The 21,819-nt window shown below is 37.6% G+C and overlaps 1 protein-coding gene across 1 annotated transcript in view; it reads right to left on the bottom strand.

Moving 5' to 3' along the window:
* Ino80 (chromatin-remodeling ATPase INO80) overlaps positions 1-21,819 on the bottom strand; it is a 672,466-nt gene that overhangs the window by 357,544 nt on the left and 293,103 nt on the right. The window contains exon 17 of the mRNA XM_090376565.1: positions 1,969-2,171. Coding sequence (XP_090232691.1) covers positions 1,969-2,171 — 203 coding nt within the window. The remainder of the gene's footprint in view (positions 1-1,968; positions 2,172-21,819) is intronic.

The following is a 21,819-nucleotide window of genomic DNA, read 5'->3' as shown; positions in this document are numbered from 1 at the left end:
AAACAGGAGCACTGAGTTCATGCACGACCTGATTAGGGATCTATATAAGTGAAGAAAGGTGTAATGAGCGGCACTCCATGATGGGGCTGAAATGGCCAGGAGAATATCATTTCATTTATTTATTTATTATGTTTTTTTTACAAGTAGACTGAAGGTGTTTGATGTGCTCTAGATAATTTAACCTGCTATCAAAAGATGAATAATATTCACTACTGGAAGAGAATGACATCAGGATGCATCTCGTACTTGTTACAGAAATGAATGGCAGTAGATTTCTGACAGAACTGTCTTTAACTTTCTGTATCACCCGCAATCCATGTAATCTATTGAGATTTGCAGCTGCCTCTCAACGTAGTTCATACTCCAAAGAATAAGGAGGAGATAAAGATTTTTTCTAAATTCAATACATTAAGATCAATAGATAAAGTTACCGAGAGAAAATTCTAAATGGGAAGCATTTGAGGAAGCATTTGTAATCATAGAAGCTACTAGGCTTATTATACCTAAGAGATACTGTTCAAGGTTTTGACCTCAATAGATGTGAGGTGTACTGATGAAACTCATGACAGAGAAAAATAATGTGTGGGAAGCATAGAAATAAGGTGATAACAGAAGCCCTTAAAGGTGCCTCCATAGCCAGGTGGGCAGGAGCAGCAGTGCGTAGCACACGCTTCTTGATTAGACCGGGGTTCAAAACCGTGCCCACCAAATATGGAGGATGCAGAAAGGTCAGGGAATGACCACCGCATATCCCCGGAGCAATATGGCCTTAGTTGCTAATGCTCCTAAAAAAAAAAAAAGAAGCCCTTAATAAATATAAACTACTCTGCAATAAAATCGCAAAGAAGGTTAGGCATTTTTTAAGAGAAGTCTAGCAAAGAATGCAAAGTTAAAAGCAGTTGCAATCTTAATCAGTGGAAAGTTATTGTATTCTATGATTTTCTACTTTTTTGGCCTTGGGGAGTTGGAGTCACTGCCAAGGTTTTCAGCCCCCACCAAAGGCAGGTAGGAACAGTGCTTCTCTGTGGTGGGGTGACCAGGTGAGTGAGTGAGTTTGTTAGTGGCATAAGAAAAATTCCTTTCTGGGTTTCTGCCTGCTTCTTTCAAAATGAAAGGGCTAGTCTAATACAAAATAAGAAAAAAAAAAACAGTATATTGAACAAAAAAGAATTTCATTACTGCAAAAGTTGTGTTTAAAGAGAACACTTTGAAGAACGAATGAATTCCTATGAAATGATTGACACCTTGGGCTGCACCTGGAAGATGAGCTTTGAAAGAAGAATAATCAAGTGATGCATAGGAAGCGTATAGCATTCAATATATGGATATGGACTTTCAAGCGATATATATCAGTTATGCCTCGTTCAGTTTCACATTCGGGTAACAGGATTTTATACTAAAATAATAAATTCCCAAGAATAAATTAAGCCAAAATTAATGATAGTATTTTTGTTAGCCTGCAAATTATAAAACTTTTTGAGACAGAACATTTGAAGCCACATTACATGCAATTGAGAAAGCAACATGGAAGTTTAGATTATTGCCAACCTCCTAGGCGATGATAAGAGTGGAAAATTATGGTGGTACTATTAAAGAAATGCTCACTGCCTCTGAAAAAAGGGACTGAAACATATCCTTAACCATACTTTATCTGCATTCACATTCTGTCCATTAGACATGGGTGCTGTTAGTGATAATGAGCTTATCTGTATACAAGTCTTTGATTTCCTTTATCTTAGAAAGGATGGGCAATATAAAAGTGTTTTTATATTGCACATTCAGCACATTCAGAATTATGAAACAAACCATTTTGTTGTTCAACATAATCTTTAGGCCCAATGCAACAATACAACTTATATCAAGATATATATAGTAATTTATACCAAGATATCTGCGAAACATTTTCCCATTATGCTATTTTAGTATTTAATATCACCTACATATAAAATCAATATAAGAGCAATTTACCTGGAAGTACTTTTAATAGCTTGAGCTTCATCTAACACCATATACTGCCATTTAATTCTCTGGAAATATTTTACATCTTGTACTACTAACTGGTAACTAGTAATCAATACATGAAATGAAGCATGCTCTGTATGGAGGTCCTTCTGACTCCAAAATTTCCTCAATATTTTACGATCACCTGTATTTCCCCAGTATGGCAAAACCTAAAATTAAAAATGAATTGTGAAAAAAAAATAATAAGAAGAAGAAGAAGAAGAAGAAAGAAGAGAGAAGAAGAAGTGTTACTCCTGTTGGTCAAACATTTTCAATTAAAAACAATTTAATTCAAACCTACAGTATGGATTCATCACACATAACTGATATATTTGATTCACAGCATATAAATAGCAATACATAAAAGGCATACCTTCCTTATTATTACGAAGCACCCTTTTCAGATGGGAAATTGTCTTAACCAAACTCCACTTAATTCACTTGCCAGATTAACCAACACTCCTAATTAATTAATAACGCATTGTCTAATGGCCCCCCACACAGCAACTTTGGACCATACTGTGCCATTTTATATTACATCTGTAGCATGTGTTCAGTCCGAAAAAAACCCAGAATAACTCATGGGGAAAGGACCCTTCCCTCTACCTGAGATTCAATGTGCATCATTCACTGGTAAAGTATGTTTGGAAAGTACAATATATCACATTCATCTGTTGAATTGTATGCTTCTCAAGAAATCAGTTGCATCATAAAAAGAAAAGACAAAAAAAAAAAAAAAAAAAAGAAAGAAAGAAAGAAAGAAAGGGTAATGGAAAAAAATAAATAACAGTTTGGAAAACTGTGTAAACAAAACCATGTTTGTTCCATTAAATTATTTTTTACTACAATTACAGTAAGTAATTTAAATATTATATAAATAAATAAAATTAGCAAAATAATAAGAGGAGTTTACCTCAATATAGTGCGTAGAACACTTCCGTATGATACCCTCCAGAAATTAAAACGGAAAAAACGAAAAAAAATCGACAACTTACCAGTACATCAGAGTAAAATATAAATAATTAAATAATCAATTCAATCAATTTAAAATCAATTCAAATAAAACAATTAAAAATAAAATTAACGCAATTAAAAGAATCTAATGAAAATATTCAAAACGATAAATAAATAAAATATTGGCGAGAAAAGAGATTTTTCCAGTGACAGAACCAGAAAAAAATGACAGGAGGGGCACCATCTTGTGCCTTGTTTGTGCACAAATAAGGCACAAAATAATGCAGAGAACAAAACAATTATGACACTCAAACATAATGTGACTGGTGGACACAAGCACACAGTTGAAGTAAACGTTACATATGACCAAACTGTGTGACTCCTCAAACTAAAATGGCAATCACATCAGCATCAGTGTTGCCAACTATAGTCAGTTAAAAAAAAAAAAAAAACTGAGCCACAATGCAAAAATAGATAAAATCCTAAGTAAACAATGAAAAAATAAATTGTTTTGGTAGTTAAAGGGAATTTAAACAACTGGTGTATATTCTCCGAAAATCGAAGGGGGAACGTGTACCCCTACCCTGAATCTGTCACTGGTTTTTCTATGAAAACTAAATTGGATGCTCAGGAAAGACTCCTTTTCTTAAAGGGAAGGAAAGAAAACTGTAAAAGACTGGAAAAACAAAATCTAGGTATGTGTGTGTTTTAATCAGCAAAGCAATTAAGGCTATGAAGCATCAGTATACCGTGTGTGTAAATTGCAAGTATTCTGCAATTAATTTGCATTTTGGCTGAAACAAACCTCAGAGTTACTGTGGGAAAAACCATGCAACTCTTGCCTGGGGCCAATTAATGAAGGAGTACTTGTTAGACAAGGCTTTTTTTCTATAATGTAATGGGAACATTTACTTCTTAACTTTTAAAGTTAAAACTTTACATTGCAATTGTTTCGTATGTTTTTTTAAAGTTAATTAAAACTTCACAGTGGCCTGATTTTAGGCCACTTGTGATGTGATCCAACCCTGCTTAGAATTAATATGTCATACAATTTGTGTATCAAATGAAGCATACAACAATTACATCTTTCTGAAAAGAGCTTCAACATTGAACATTGATATATTTTCATACTGAGTGTTGATAGTGAATGTTGACATATTTTATTCTATAATCAAGATTTTTTTACTTTGGGGTATCAAATGGAGATGTTTCATTTGGGTTCGTTATTTAAACAAAAATAATGCACTACAGCACAGGAAAGTAAGAATATCACCCTTCACAATAAGAGTCCAGTATGTTTTATAATCACTACTATCACCATAAAAATTGGGGAACAAGTGCTCCTGCTGCAGAACAATCACTATCAACAGCTATAGTGTCATGAAGCAACTACTTCCTTCTCCGCCCACATGAAGGGAGAACTTGGAACAATTACGTCAACACATGCAAACAGATATTTTGTCCCAAATGGCTAAACATGAAATTAGGACAAATAAACTATTTTACAGTCTGATCCCTTTTCATACTGGCAGTTGACAGGCTACTGTGTAATATGAGAAGAGCAGGCATGAATATAAAAAAAGTAACTTTTTTTGGTAGTGAAAACAAGAGATAAATACAAGAATATTTGTTGCATAGCTAATGATGGGAAGAGTTTATACAGATTTGCAAACAATAAAACAAAATGCCCTCACATCAGTCTCCTTGGGGGGGGGGGGTTATCTTGAAATGTAAAAATTAACATGCACACACTAAAATGAAATTGTTCAAAATAAAAATACTTGCTTAAATCATCACATATTCATATTAAAAATTCAATATAAATATGTGATGTACCATACCAAAAAATTCATATTTTGAATGAATTTTTTTGGTACTGCACAAATAAAAGAATGGTGCAATGAGAGAGAGAGGATGGATGCTTTCTTAAAAAATTCAGTTATAAGAGAATAATAAAGTGCAATAAGTCTGCTCAGACAAGTTTTTAATATTGAAGAATCCCATCTGGTCCTGCTACACTATCTGGAGATCTGATCAATTACTCCTTGAGATTTGTCATGGTAACTGACTGATTATACAGAAGTGATAGATGTCTTGAAAAATTAACTTTATAATGCTCTTCATCAGTTCTAATTTTAATGCATTGAAAGGAAGATGCATAAGAGGAAGTGAATATATTATAGAATGATTCTGCTAAGACATTTGTGATTTCAGTAAGAGAAAATAGGTAATGCCCATTCCATCATATTACAGAAAATTGTGAAGGTAGTAATTTCCCATTCAGTGCTTGTATTTTTCTCCAGATAAGGTGAGGGATAAGTATTTTTGTTGAGAGTTAGAAGCAAAAGTAATGTACAAGTCACATTTTGATTTTTGCTAACTTGCCTAGCTCTGGCTTTTTTTTTTTTTTTTTTTTTTGTGCAAGTGGAGTAATTATTCAAGACTACTTTTTAAAGATTCCAAATGGTACATTCTGTAGGATATGAAACGATGTGTGTTTGAAGTGTGAAGATAACAGAGAAATGGTGGTCACTGTGGAATGAGAAGCTCAATACCGACAATCCCATGCTTGTAAAAAGAAAGGCTAAACAGATGGATAAGTCGATGGCATAAGTGGTATCCACACACGGCAAGACGTGAACTGGATAGCCATAATTCAATAAAATCAAGTTATGATTATCAAGGAATGGTTCAATTAGTTTGGCCTCCCATATCCATGGTGGAAGATATCCATAATGGATGGCAACCACTGAAATCACCAAGTAAACAGAAGAGAGACAATAGCTACTGATAAGATTGTTGTTCAGTCTGAGAGCAAATATAAGAAGGTGGAATATGAATTGATGCAATATCAATATTCCTACTGCAAGCAAACTCAGAACTGTTATCTCTTCTATACATAATATGGTTTAGGAATATGAGAGAAACTTGTGGCAAAATTTGTATGCTTACAGGAGACAGAAATGTCTCCTGTTAGCATACACCTGGACTGATTTGATATATAAATCAGTTCATATTGCAAATTTAAATAAATACACCAACCGTTTTGATTAAAATAGTTTAATACTGTAAAAATATAAAAATATAAATATAATAAAATGTACCAAACGATACAGTTGATACTGTAAAATAATATTTACAAAACTGATTTACTATAAAATAAAATACAAAAATTAAAGGCGATAAAACAATGATTGTAGCTTTCGGGGGCATCCGCCTCCTTTCTCAACAACAATGCTACTTGGGCAACACATCCTTTAGTATCAGGTTCACGGCACCCATGGCGTGAACAACACATGGCAACACGGCGCACGTTCAGTATTACTTTCACATGCGCCAGAATCGGAAGTGGCTCGAGAATGGGGAAACGTGAAGCGCTCATCTCTTGCAAGGACTACAGCTTCCAAGATGGGGTGAAGTCAAATACCCCTATCCCTATTCATGCTACTGTTTTCGGACGAACCAATCCATAAACTCTCCAACCACTTACGGTCCCAGAACCTGTGCGCCCAGTCAGGGATGACAGCATTCTCGGGGGAGACTCAATGCTCAGCAATCGTGGACTTATTGAACTCTGCGGTCTGAATGGCTCTCATGTGTTCACCCAGACGGTTTTTTAGTTGCCGTCCTGTCTCCCCCACATAACACTGCCCACAATCCGGGCATCTGATATAACCCCACTACTAGAGTCCCTAGCAATGGGGTCTTTGACCTGTGACACTACCGTGTGCAACCTCCGGCCCGGAAGTTGAACACAGCGTGCCTGAAAGTCACGAAGCATCCTTGCAATATGATCCGATAAGCCCGGATAGTAGGGAATATAAACTGTGGTGACTGGAACGGACGGTGTTGTTTCATGATTAGATTGCACGTCTCTACTATATTTATCAATGACCCCTCTGGGGGTAACCGCATTTTATAAGGTCTGTCCTGACTTGCTCAGTTTCTTTCTCTCTCTCTCTCTCTCTCTCTCTCTCTCTCTCTCTCTCTCTCTCTCTCCTCAGAGGTACTACAATGAGTTCTAACCCTACCCAAACGTGCCCTGGCAATGCTATTTTTGTGCTGTGCAGTCTGCACTGACCTGTAATGGGTGTACTGGCTCCCACATTGGTTTCCTAAAGATTGTAGTTCTAAGCCTGGAGCCTTCTCTGTACACCATTACATCCAGGAATGGGAGGGTACCATTCACTTCTACCTCTGAGGAAAACTGTATGAAAGGAGAGAAACCATTGAGAAACTATCCTCCTCCTCTCTCTCTCCCCTTCTGTACCATAGTGAACGTGTCATCTACGTAACTTTTCCACCTATGCGTAGGGAGTTTGCAAAAATCCTATTCTCTAATTCTTCCATTGCTAGGTTTGCGACAATTGTGCTAATCGGAGAACCCATAGCTGTGCCGTGAATCTGCTTGTACATTACTCCTTGAAATACTAAGGTGGTACTAGAGAGGCATAACTCTACGCCACAAAAAATATATCCTCCAAACTTAAATGAGATCTGGCACTTAAGGTATCATCTTTCTGCAGGGCTAACTTTACACATTCCACCCCATGTACTATGGGGATACAAGTAAATAATGATATTACATCTAACGGCATCATTACCTCATTCTCTTCTACATTTTGATTCTTTACAAAGCTCACAAATTCCACACTATCTTTGATAACAAACACAGATCGTCCCACTATAGGGGAAATCAGCTGTGCCAGAAATTTTGACAAAGCATAAGTAGGACTACCAATAAAAGAAACAATGGGTCGTAGCGGGGACCCCCACTTTATGAGTTTTTCGTAGCCCATTTTTGGTAGCAAATCTAGCAATGAAAGAATTAGAGAATAGGATTTTTGCAAACTCGGAGTTCCCTATGCATAGGTGGAAAAGATACGGGGATGACACGTTCACTATGGTACAGAAGGGGAGAGAGGAGGAGGAGGAGGATAGTTTTCTCAATGGTTTCTCTCCTTTCATACAGTTTACCTCAGAGGTAGAATGGTACCCTCCCATTCGTGGATGTGATGGTGTACAGAGAAGGCTCCAGGCTTAGAACTACAATCTTCAGGAAACCAATGTGTAGGAGCCAGTACACCCATTACAGGTCAGTGCAGACTGCGCAGCACAAAAATAGTGTTGCCAGGGCACTTTTGGGTAGGATTAGAACACATTGTGCTACCTCTGAGGAGAGAGAGAAAGAAACCGAGCAAGTCAGGACGGACCTTATAAAATGCGGTTACCCCCAGAGGGTCATTGATTAATATAGTAGAGACGTGCAATCTAATCATGAAACAACACCGTCCGTTCCAGTCACCACAGTTTATATTCCCTACTATCCGGGCTTATCGAATCATATTGCAAGGATGCTTCTTGACTTTCAGGCACACTATGTGCAACTTCCGGGCCGGAGGTTGCACATGGTAGTGTCACAGGTCAAAGACCCCATTGCTAGGGACTCTAGTAGTGGGGTTATATATGAGATCAGATGCCTGGATTGTGGGAAGTGTTATGTGGGGGAGACAGGACGGCAACTAAAAGACCGTCTGGGGGGAACACATCAGAGCCAAACAGACCGCAGAGTTCAATACATCCGCAATTGCTGAGCATTATTGGGAAAAACAGCACCATGTCTCCCCTGAGAATGCTGTCATCCTTGACCGGGAGCATAGGTTCTGGGACTAAGTGGTTGGAGAGTTTGTGAATTGGCTCGTCCGAAAACAGTAGCACGAATAGGGGCGTTCGGCTCCACCCCATCTTGGAAGCTGTAGTCTTTGCAAAAGATGAGCGCTTCACGTTTCCAAATTCTCGAGCCACTTCCGGTTCTGGCGCACATGAAAGTAATACTGAACATGCGCCTGGTCAGTCACGGGTGCCGTGAACCTGATACTAAAGGATGTGTTGCCCAAGTAGCATTGTTGTTAAGGAAGGAGGCGGATGCCCCCGAAAGCTACAATCATTGTTTTATCGCTTTTAATTTTTGTATTTTATTGTATTTTAACATTTTCGTAATAAATTTTTATTTTATTTTAATCAGTAAATCAGTTTTCTAAATATTATTTTACAGTATCCACTGTAAAATAATATTTAGTACATCGCTTGGTACATTTTCTTATATTTATATTTTTATAATATTAAACTATTTTAATCAAAATGGTTGGTGTATTTATTTAAATTTGTGATATGAACTATTCTCCCAACCGCAAAGGCCTTTTTGAGGATATATAAATCAGTTCACTAAACCTAAATTAAAGCAAAAGCATCTACAGTTTAACTTTATGAATTTATTCAGTATTTAAGTATAGTAGCAATTCCACGTTGCAGAGAGATAGTCATAATGGGGGATTTGAACTCCAGAGTGGACAATGAAGTGGTAGGAAGATACGGAGAAAATGTAAAGACTGATAACAGAGAGACACTGATAGAACTTTGTTCCCAATATAAGCTGACGATTAGCAACACCTTCCTCCAACATAGAGACATTCATAAGTTCACACGGTTCCAAGAAACAAAAGAACTAAAATCAATAAATTGATCATGTCATCACAATTCACTCCTCCCAGAGAGGAGCATATTGTGGCTCTGATCACTTTTTGGTGAAGGCTTGTTATTCCCATGGATGTGCCAAAAAAGGAAGGAGAAAAGGAAGAAAGACCTTGAGAGGAGTGAACTTCACACCGAAAGATACAATGGACTCACTAAAAAATGAGCATTATGAGCTTAGCATTAGCAGAGGCATTTGATGCAAGAAAGCAAGCTTATGCAGCATCAGGCAAAAAAAAAAAGAAAAAAAAAAAAAAAACACTTTCACTTCACCCCTCTGTTCATTCGAAATACCTGTCCAGCTGAGCCTTAAACTTATTTAGGCTATCAACTTCCACAACAAGGGATGGAAGTCTGTTCCACCAACCAACCACCCGCTGGCTAAAGGCAAATTTCCGCACATCTATCCTACATCTGTCTTTCCTCAATTTGAATTTATGCCCTCTCAGGTGATTATTCTGAGCAAGAGGAAGAATCCCATCAGCATTGGGCATGCTCCAACCATTCAAGGCTTTATACACCTCTATCAGATCACCTCACTGGTGCCTAGTCTCCAGACACTGTAATTTGCAAAACTTAAGCCTTTCTTTGTAAGAGCACCCATTTGTTCCATTCACTAATCTTGTTGCCCTTCTCTGTACTCGTTCCAGCAACTCTACATCCTTCTTGATATGAGGCCTCCAGACCTGTATACAGTACTCAAGGTGTGGCCTGACCATTGCCTTATACAAGGGAATAATCACCTCCTTATCCCTGCTAGAAAAATTCCTATATATCATTGACAATACACCATGAGCTACTCTTGCAGCCCGTCTGCACCGCTCAGAGAACTTCATATCTGCCTGCACAATTACCCCCAGATCTCTTTCATTCTCTACCACTGTCAGAGTAGTACCACAGAGTTGATACGTTGCTCTGGGGTTGCTGTTTCCCATATGTAGTACTTTACATTTGTCAATGTTAAACTTCATTTGCCACCTCTCAGCCCATCTGCTCAACCTTTCCAGATCCTGTTGCAGCAGCATAGTGTCAGTAGTGTTCTTGACAACCCTGCCAACCTTCGTATCGTCTGCAAACTTGGACATTAACACGTGATATTGTTACGGACAGTAACAATATCATTTATAAATACAGAAAACAATAATGGACCCAACACTGAACCCAGAGGGACTCCACTAATAACATTAGTCCACGATGAGCAGTGTCCATTAATTACCACTCTGTCTTCTCCCCCTCAACCACCCCTTTATCCATAGCAGCAATTTGCCTCCAATGCCACACTCTCCAATTTGTGCAGCAGTCTTCCATGTGCAACAGTATCAAAAGCCTTTCTAAGATTCAAGTATATAATATCAAAGTTATTCCCTGCATCCAGTTCTTTTGTGACTGCATCATAGCATCCAATCAAATTGGTCAGGCAAGACTTCCCCTTAACAAAACCATGCTGTCCGAGCTATAACTGAAGTCTTGTCTAGATGATCCTGTAGTGTTCTTTAACCAGTGCCACCATTAATTTTCCTGGAACAAAAGTTAAACTCACAGGTCTATAATTACTTGTGTCAGCCTTTGATCCTCTTTGGGAATTGGGGTCACATTTGCACATCTCCAGTCTGTGGGTACCTCCCCTGAGTCCAAGGAAGCTCTCATAATTATGGCTAAGGGTTTGCTTACTTCCTTTGCTGCCTCCTTTAATATAACTGGATAGATCCCATCCACCCCGGGTGCCTTTCTTGTGTTTATCTTCAACAGTTTCTCCTCCACTTTACTCCCAGTTATTTCAAGATTCTCTAGCTTACTGCCAGAGTTGAATACACCTCTGGCATTCCCCTCGCTGAATAACTCCTCATGTGTGAATGTCGATGCAAAATATTCATTTAGTTTGTTAGTTACCTGAGCAGGATTATCAACAGTTGACCCATCGATATTCTGTGGACCAATCTGATTCATCCCCTTCCTTCAAGAGTTTACATAAGTAAAGAACTCTTTGCTGTTTTTCTTTGCATCGCTTGCCAAAGATTTCTCGTAATCTGCCTTTCCCTGCCTAACCTCCTTTGTAACTTGGTTACAGATCAACTTGTATATATCATAGGCTTATGTGTCACGTGTTAATTTGTATGTATCCCATGCATTTTTCTTCTCTGCCATATGTCTCATTAGTTCATCTGACATCTATTTAGTCCTAAACCTTGAACAATATTTCTTAGTTGGTATGTAAAGCCTAGTAGCTTCCAAGGTAAGTTCTTTGAATGCTTCCCATTTTGAATTTGCTGTTGGTAACATCCCACTGTATAGAATTTAGATACTGTCTCAGTCCATCGTAGTCGCCTTTACGAAAGCAATAACCCTTCCCTTTACCCATAATGGTAGTTACCTCTTTGAGTAAATCCCACTTCAGCACACTGTGATCACTGCCACATAGTGGTTCATTTATCTGAAGATTCTTAATGCATGAAGAATCACTGCTGATAATCAAATCAAGAGTATTACTCCCTCTAGTTGCCTCCTGAACATGCTGATATAGAAAACAATCATCCAATAAATCCACAAAAGCCTTGCTAGTGTGTGAGTGACCAGCCCCCAAATTCCAGTCAATATCTGGGAAATTAAAATCCCCCATTATAAGACTCTCTGATTTACTGGCCCACTATTTCCCTGTACAGTTCCTTATTATACTCATCAGAGTGATTAGGCCTATAGCATACTCCTACTCTCAATTTTGATCTCCCAATGCTTATGTCATACCAAACTGACTCGACACTGCCCTGTCCAGCGATGTTGACTGGCTTCACTTCCTTGGATTTTATGTGTCTCTTAACTAATAGCATAACCTCTCCTCCCTTCCTATCCTGTCTATCCATTCTGTAGACGTTGTACTCCCCAAATTGCAGTTCTGCATTACTTATATCTGTGTGACACCACATCTCTGAAATCCCAACAATATCTGCCTTTGATGTTTTGAGCAATACCTCAAATTCATCAAATTTATTTACTAAACTCCTAGCATTGGTGTACACGCAGGTATACATGCACCTGTTTCTATTCTTAGCTACCCTAACACAACCCATGTGTTTACTTGTACCGCAATGACTCCTAGCAGTCTCTGAAATATCCTGCATCTTGTTTTTCAGGCTTCTGCTCATTCCGATAGAAGCAGTGCAAGAAACTCTTTCACCTCCGCCAGTGGCTACTGTTAATATATTAGTCTTTGTCTCTCCCCAAGCTAGCAGTTTTCCTACCCACCTAACACTGCCTCGATAGCATTAGCAAATATTCTTGCACCATTTCTATGCATCCTTTCTATCGGCTTGTATTAATGAAGATTAGACCAAGAATTAGATGAAACCTATAGTGCAAAAGATATATGAATACCAAAAGGAAACAGTGAAGAAAACTGCTGGAGAGGCACTAGGAAAATCTCAAAAGATGAAACAAAATGATTGGCTGAACATGGAAATTAATGAATTAATAAAGGAGAAAAAGGAAGCATCCCAAAGATAGCTAAGCTCAAAAAATATAGAAAAGTATATAAAGAAAAAAATAAGTGGAAGCGGAAGTCATCAAGGCAAAGAACGAGTCCTGGAATAGGGTATGTGCCGAGGTGAACACCAAACTAGGATATACAAGATCTGCAGAGGCATGGAGAGTACTGAAGAGTTTAAGGAAACCTCATAAGCAAAATGCTAGACTGGAAATGATAGATCTGGAAGAATCGGTCAATTATTATGAACAGCTATTGAATGAAAGAAGAGAGGAATTTAGAGAAACTGAAATAGAGACAGTTATCACGGAAAAAACGATTGATTGAACCTCCAAATGAATGAAGTGAAAATAAAAATTGCAAAAAATGGAAAAGCACCAGGCCCAGGTAGAATTAGCATTAGCAAAGGCACAAGATGCAAGGAAGCAAGCTTATATATCATCAGCCAAAAGAAGAAGAAAGAAAAAAAAATTAAAAAAAAAAAAAACACCCTTCTCATTTCACCCATCCACTCACTCCAAATGTTTGTCTACTTCTGCCTTCAATCTATTTAAGCTATCAACTTCAACGACAGATGAAAATTTGTTCCAGCAATCAACCACCTGCTGGCTTAAGGCAAACTTCCGAACTTCTATTGAACAACTGTCATTCCTCATTTTGAATCTATGCCCCCTCAGGTTCTTAGCCTGAGCAAGAGGAAGAATCCTACCAGCATTGAGCTTGCTCAAACCATTCAAAGCTTGATACACCTCAATCAGATCACCTCACAGGTGACTAGTTTCCAGACACTGTAATTTGCAAAACTTAAGCCTTTCTTCGTAAGAGAAACCCTTTGTTCGATTCAATAATCTTGTTGCCCTTTTCTGTACTCTTTCCAACAGCTCTACATCCTTCTTAAAATGAGGCCTCCAGACCTGCATAGAGTACTCAAGGCGTGGCCTGACCACTACCTTATACAAGGAGATAATCACCTCTTTATACCTGTTAGAAAAATTGCTGTATATCATTGACAAGCACCATGAGCTACTCTTGCAGACCGTCTGCACTGCTCAGAAAACTTCATATCTGCCTACACAATTACCCCCAGGTCCTTTTCACTCTCTACCACTGTCAGTGTAGTACCACACAATTGATACGTTACTCTGGGGTTACTGCTTCCCATATGCAGTACTTTATATTTCTCATTGTTAAACTTCAGTTGCCACCTCTCAGCCCACCTGCTCAACTTTTCTAGATCCTGTTGCAGCAGCATACTGTCATTAGTGTCATAAACAACCCTGCCAACATTCGTATCGTCTGCAAACTTGGACATTAAGCCTGATATACCATAATCAATATCATTAATAAGTACAGAAAATAACAATGGATCCAACACTGAATCCTGGAAGACTCCACTAATAACATTATTCCACGAAGAGCAGTGTCCATTGATTACCACTCTCTGTCTTCTCCCACTCAACCATCACTATATCCATAGCAGCAATATTAATACCATATTGCTCCACTTTGTGCAGCAGTATCAAAAGCCTTTCTAAGATCCAAATATGTGTGATATCAAAATTATTCTTTGCATCCAGTTCCTTTGTGCCCACATCATAGTATCCAATCAAACTGGTCATACAGTCTGTCCTCGTATAGCACAATAGTTGTGTTCCTAGAAACCCTAGTGCAATGCAAAATCGTGCAATATAAACAACAGGCCCTATGGGAAAAGTGGGGTTAGGTGCCGACCACCCAAGATTGAACACACATTTGGAACTAAAACATTACCAAACACAATAAATAATCGGGTAATTTTAATCGTTATAAAATACTTACGTATTTTATAACAATTAAAATACGTAATGAAAAATAATATTATAATTTTTTTAATTTTTATTATAATATAATAAATAATAAAAAATATTTATTTTTTATTATTTATTTAAATAATAAAAAATTTATTAATAAAATAGTAAAAAAATTATTATATTAAATAAAATAGTCGTAATAAAATACTTACGTATTTTATAATAAGTAAGTATAAATTATAATATGTAAGTCGTAATAAAATGTTGCTAATGCTTTTGCTTCTATCGTAAGCAAACTTGTTTTTTGTTTGATTTTCTATCCAAACAGATGACAGCCGTTCCATTTCTTCCAATTCTTTGTCTCTTAATCTAATGGATTTTAATTACACTTTGAGTTGTTCCCGCTATGAAAGTTGTTTTTATTTTCTCTGCATTCTTTCTAATTCTCGGAGTTGCCTCATTCAGGTGTGTAGCACGTGCAATATCACATGGTCTTTCATTTCGCTCAAAGCGTTTCACAATTTCATTTTTTTTTTCTCTATCGACAGAGGCGGGCTGGCCATAAGCCTTACCCGGGAAATCCCGGTGGGCCGGAGGCCAGTGTAATTTTGGCCATAAACCGTAGTATGAGGCCACTATAAATTTTCCCGGGTAAGAATTTTTGACCCAGTCCGCCTCTGTTTATCGATATTGCTTTTTTTTTTTTTTCTCTCTGAATCTGCAGTGTCTTCGCCAGGACGCTTCCTTTTCACACCTTTTAAGTATTTTACTAATTTTTAGAGAATAAAGCACAATTACAAAATGAGGAGACACGCTTGATACACATAAACAAAGCTGCGCCCTTGTAGCAACTGAATAAACAACACCGTAAAGGCAGAGATACACTATTCACCTCACATTTTACTAAAGCACATTTCTGGGGGCTACCATAAAACAATAAAAACAATTTCCAGTTGCGTTTCTGCTAGTGGAATCTGTTATAAACTGGTAGTAAAGTCGATCTAATTGTATTTCCGATTATACAGATAGCTGGAATTGTGTTGGTTTTTACGTTATTATGGTGAAATGTGTTTCCCCTTCACTGATATAAAACACATAAATACATTTTCAGAATGTTCTCTTCATTCCTATCGTGTTGCGTTCAGTTGGGGTGATTCCGCGTTCGACTGCCATTTCTTGTAAACACAAAGGCGAATCGTGCATAAGCGAATTCGGTTCGTGTTATATAAGATAACGTTCCCCTATTTATAAATCGTGTATGATCGAATTCGTGTAATGTAAACACGTGTTATACGAGGACCGACTGTACAAGACTTCCCCCTTAAAAAACCCATACTGTGTCTGAGCTATAACTGAAGTCTTGTCTAGATGATCCTGCAATGCTTCTTTAACAAGTGCCTCCATTAATTTCCTTGGAACAGAAGTTAAACTAACAGGTCTGTAATTAACTGTCTCCCTCTGATCCTCCTTTGTGGGTTGGGATCACATTTGCACATCTCCAGTCCATGGGTACCTCCCATGAGTCCAAGGACGCTCTCATAATTATGGCTAAGGGTTTGCTTACTTCCTTTGCTGAATCCTTTAATATAACTGGATAGATCCCATTCACCTCAGGTTCCTTTCTTATGTTTATCTTCAACAATTTCTCCTCCACTTTACTCTCAGTTATTACAATATTATCTAGCTTACTGCCAGAGTTTAATATATCTATGACATTCGCCCTCCCTGAATAACTCCTCTTGTGTGAATGCAGATGCAAAATACTTATTTAGTTTGTTGGCTACCTGAGCTGGATCATCAACAGTTGAACCATCAATATCAAGTGGACCAATCTGATTCATCCCCTTCCTTCTAGAGTTTGCATAAGTAAAGAACTCTTTGCTGTTTTTCTTTGATCCTTTGCCAAATATTTCTTGTAATCTGCCTTTGCCTCCTAGCCTTCTTTGTGACTTGGTTACAGAACAGCTTATATCTATCATATCGTGTCATCTGTTAATTTATATGTATCTCATGCATTTTTCTTCTCTGCCACATGTCTAATTAATTCAATTGACATCCACTTAGGCCTAAATCTTAAACAATATTTCTTAGTTGGTATGTAAAGCCTAGTAGCTTCCAAGATAAGTTCTTTGAATGCTTCCTATTTTGAATTTGCTGTTGGTAACATTATCAGTTGGTCCCAGAATATATAATTTTGTTGCAGTTATTTGGTTTTTAGGAGCATTAGCAACTAAGGCCATATTGCTCAGGGGTTATGATGTGGTCATTCACTGACCTTTCCGCATCCTCCATATTTGGTGGCTCACGGGCTTGAACCCCAGTCTAATCAAGAAGCATGTGCTACGCACTGCTGCTTCTGCCCACCTCGCTACGGAGGCGCCATATAAAATTTAAATACTGTCAGAGACCATCGTAGTCACCTTTATGAAATCAAAAACCCTTCCCTTTACCGCTGATGATAGTTGCCTCTTTGAGTAAATCCCACTTCAGTACATTGTGATCACTGCCACCTAGTTGCTCCTTTATCTGCAGATTCTTAATGCATGAAGAATCACTACAGATAATAAGATCAAGAGTATTACTTCCTCTGGTTGCCACTTGAACATGCTGATGTAGGAAAAAAATCATCCAATAAATCTGCAAAAGTCTTGCTAGTGTGTGAATTATGAACCCACAAATTCCAGTCAATATCTGGGAAATTAAAATCCCCCCATTATAAGACTGATTTACTGGCCAACTCTATTGCTCTGTACAGTTGTTTATTATACTCATCAAAGTCATTAGGCTTATAACACACTCCTACTCTCAATTTTGCTTTCCCAGTGCTTATGTCACACCTAACTGACTTGACTTTGCACTGTCCAGCCATGTCGAATAGCTGTACTTCCTTGGATTTTATGTTTGTTAACCAATATCATAACCCCTCCTCCCTTCCTATCCTGTCTATCCTTCCTGTACACATTGTGCTCCCTAAATTCCAGTTCTGCATTCCTTTTATATGTGACACCACATCTCTGTTATCCCAACAATATCTGCCTTTGATGTTTTGACCTCAAATTCATCAAATTTATTTACCAAAACTCCTAGCATTGGTGTACACAGAAGTATACATGATCCTGTTTCTATTTTTAGCTACCCTATCACAGTCCATGTATTTGTTTGTTCCGCAATGACTCCCAGCAGTCTCTGAAATCCCCTGCACCTTGTTTTCTACGCTGCTGCTGATTTCAATAGAAGCAGTGCAAGAATCACTTTCACCTCTACCAGTGGCTACTGTTAATCTATTAGTCTGTGTATCCTCCCAAGCTAGCAGTTTTCCAACCCACCTAACTCTGCCTCGACAGCATCAGCAAATATTCTTGCACCCCTTCTATTTAAGTGTATCCCATCCCTGTAGAAGCACCTGAGAAAATTTCTACCCCTTGAGCCTTGCACAATCTCTCCAGAGCTGAATTGATCGACAAGGCTCTCATCACATACTCCCTCCTATAGTGTCTGGGCAGAATTGTAGACATTTTCAAATTCAACCCTAACTTGCAGCTTTATTTCAACATTGACCTCTACTTGTTAAGTAATTCCTCCAGTCTCCTACTCATAATATCATTAGTGCCAACGTGTATCACCTTTTGTGCCCTTAAAAGATGATATCTGCTCTACAACATCATCAACCTTTGCCCCTGGCAAATATACCCCTGTCCTGTTCCACCCATCCTTTTTGCACAATATGTTCACCATTTCCCTGACAATAGAGTCACCGACAACTAGATGATATCTGCTTAAAGTCTATATATTACTTTAAGTTCCTTTGGGACCAGCACATTCTGCCTTGGGGGTTGCTGCTGTGTTGTGTGATGTTCAAGTGCAAGCTCTGGCACTGATGTGGGCAGCTGAGAGTCTGATGAGCCCCTCAATTTAAAAACCTCCGAGGACATCCACCCTGTTCTTCAAGCTCTCATATAGGCCCATAACAATGCCGAGTTGGCACCTGATTTCTTCACACTCCTTACATTGCATACACACAGAGAAATTCCCCTTGGCAATATCATGTCCTGTTCCTGATTGCTCCAAACATCAATTCCCCTTCAGTTCTCCCCTGAGCCACAGCACTCCCATTACTTTGAGCCTTTTTCTTTGCTGCTCTGGTCTGAGTCATGATTTCTATTCAATTTCAAATAAAATTCCAATACAAAATATAACCCTAAACTTATATCCCGATGCAGTTATAACACTATAAACAGCAATACTCCGCCTTAGCACAGCTTCAAACAGCACAGATTATAGATTTCACTATAAACCATGTTATAGATTTCACTATAACATGGTTTTCAATTAAGTCAAAAATTTACTGCACATATTAAAACTCATTCAATAGCCTAGACGGGTACTATACATACATGCTGCGGTGCCAACTCTGTTGTCTACCATGTGCATGTGACAATTCGGCGCCTCCGTAGCCAGGTGGGCAGGAGCAGCAGTGCATAGCACATGCTTCTTGATTAGACCGGGATCCAAGCCCATGACCACCAAAATACGGAGGATGCAGAAAGATCAGGGGATGACCACCCCATATCCCCGGAGCAATATGGCCTTAATTGCTAATGCTCCTAAAAAAAAACACACCCAAATAACAGCTTATGACAACAGTTCATTTCAGACAGTCAGTTGCAATGTGCAACAGTGTTCAGTATTCTTAATTCCATCCTGACGAGACGACATGATAGTTTTTCAAACTTTTCATTTCAAAATTTATTTTTTACCCCTTTAAATATGATCGAAAATATATCTGTGTCTTAGCTAGAAATCACTGCCAGCAACATGCGTTCTGTTTGGCAGATTGTTTTGCCCTATTTGGTAAATGATTTCACTGATTTTGAATCACAAGCTCAGATAATTGCCAAAGACATTGTGTGAAGGTCGGAAAAGACTTGCAATTTGAAACTTTGGACACTGCCAATGTACGTGACTGCACTGACTCACATGCGATTTAGATGATGCAACTCTCCTTGAAACTTATGAGCAAACTGCATATGCAGAAGAGGAAAACAATTCTGAAGTGGATAACACTGAAGTTGCACCAAAACAATTTTCAACAGAAGAACTGGAGAAAGTTTTTTGGGGGGCTGACATGGCCTGCGAGGCAATTACGAATGGAGATCCGAATGTTGAACATAACAGCAAGCTACAGCAAATTTTACAAGATGGGATTCGATGCTACAAAGACTTGTACGTCCAGAAAAAGAAAAGATGGCTTCACCAGACTTCATTATTGAAATACCTAAATAAACAACTGCTTTTTTCTCATCTCTAATGATGTTACCTTTTCACTAATAAAATTTTTGCAATATTTTTTTTAAATTTCAAATCCTTTTGATTGGCTATCAAGTGCAAATTGTTTATAGATTTATTATAATTTGTTTATAGACTGTTTCTCTAGTATGCATTCAATTAAAACACATTATAATTATACCTCAATCAGCATGGTTTAACATAACACGTAATAGTTCCGGTACCAATTATCAGTGCTATGCAGGGTATTGCTGTATACATATTTCAGCATCGAATATTATCTTCGAGTTACTTTATATGACTTTATCTCCTGTCAAGTTATACGTATTAATTTATAATGTTACATTTGTAAAAACTAAGTGGTTATATGTATTTAATTAAAAAAGTACAATTTAATTGACAAGGAAATTTAATAAGATTAGTAAATTTTACTGATTAATTGATACTACTATATTCGCGATCTAGTTTTATGTTCAAAACTTATGCTATTTAGTTCAGGGTATACGGTTGTATTGTATAACAATGTCGGCAAGTTACAAACCATAAATCTGTGGACACTAGGTATTAATTACTTTCAGAATCATGCTATCTAAATTCAAAATAAACCACAAAGCTTGCCTAAGTCTATAAGCTACTTATAGAAATAATTTAATATAACAATTAAGTCAATAAAATGGCTAAATATAATTAACATGGAGCTGCTTAAATATGGAGGTCGAAAAGTTACAAATCTAATAACGCGATTGTTCAACAAATTATGTGATGGCCAAGAGATACCAGATGAGATGACATCGGATACATTACATCAATTTTCAAGAAAGGTGACAAAAGATGCTCCAACTATAGGGTAATTTGTATTATGAGCTCTATCGCTAAACTATCTGGAAAAGTGATAAAATCAAAACTGGAACAAGAGATTGTTATTTCTGAGGAACAGTGTGGCTTTAACTGGACACTCATGTATAGACTGTTTATTCACTGTTAAGCAAATTCTGGAATAATGTCAGGCTACAAACCAAGATATAGGTATACTGTTCATAGACTCAGAGAAAGCATATGATAATGTGCCAAGAAATCTTCTGTGGAAGGCTATGAAAAAAATGTCAATTAGTCAGCCATTAATTGAAATAATTAGAAGAATCTACAAGAAAAATACACGCTGTATAAAAATTGGTTCAAAAATATCAAGAAAATTTAAGACTGCCAAACGGGCTACTTCAAGGATGCTGTTTATCACCTACTTTGTTTAAGCTATACCTGGAAGTTGTTCTAAGACCATGGTCACAGCATGCAGTTCAAGGGGTGTTCCCCTTGGTCAAAATAAGTACCTTTACAATATACTGTTTTCAGACAGCCAAGTTGTGGTAGCAACCGGACAATGATGATGTAAACTACATAAGGAAAAAATGTTACTAGAAGAATATAGAGAATGGGGAGAAAGTTACTAGAAGAATATAAAACATGGGGACTGACAGTTAATTTTAATAAGACAGCGTACATGAATCGAGGTCAGGAGGTTCTGGATTTACATGGAATATAGGTGAAACTGTACAGCAATTTAAATACCTGGGTGCAATTATTCAGGCTGACCGATCATCTGCGTTGGAAATTGAGAGACTGGGTGAAGGTCATAGGAGTGCTTAATTCTGTGCTATGGAATAAAAATATTATTAACAAAACTAAACATCAAATATATAATGAAATACTGCAAAGTGTTTTATTATATAGATGTGAGCCTTGGACCTTAACTGAAAGACAAAAAAATAAACTACTGGCCGT

This window comes from Mastigoproctus giganteus, chromosome 6, assembly GCF_048544385.1.
Source record: "Mastigoproctus giganteus isolate SK-2022 chromosome 6, ASM4854438v1, whole genome shotgun sequence".
Taxonomy (NCBI): Eukaryota; Metazoa; Arthropoda; class Arachnida; order Uropygi; family Thelyphonidae; genus Mastigoproctus; species Mastigoproctus giganteus.
The sequence above is the reverse complement of the archived record's forward strand: the minus strand, read 5'-3'. Positions and strand labels throughout refer to the sequence as shown.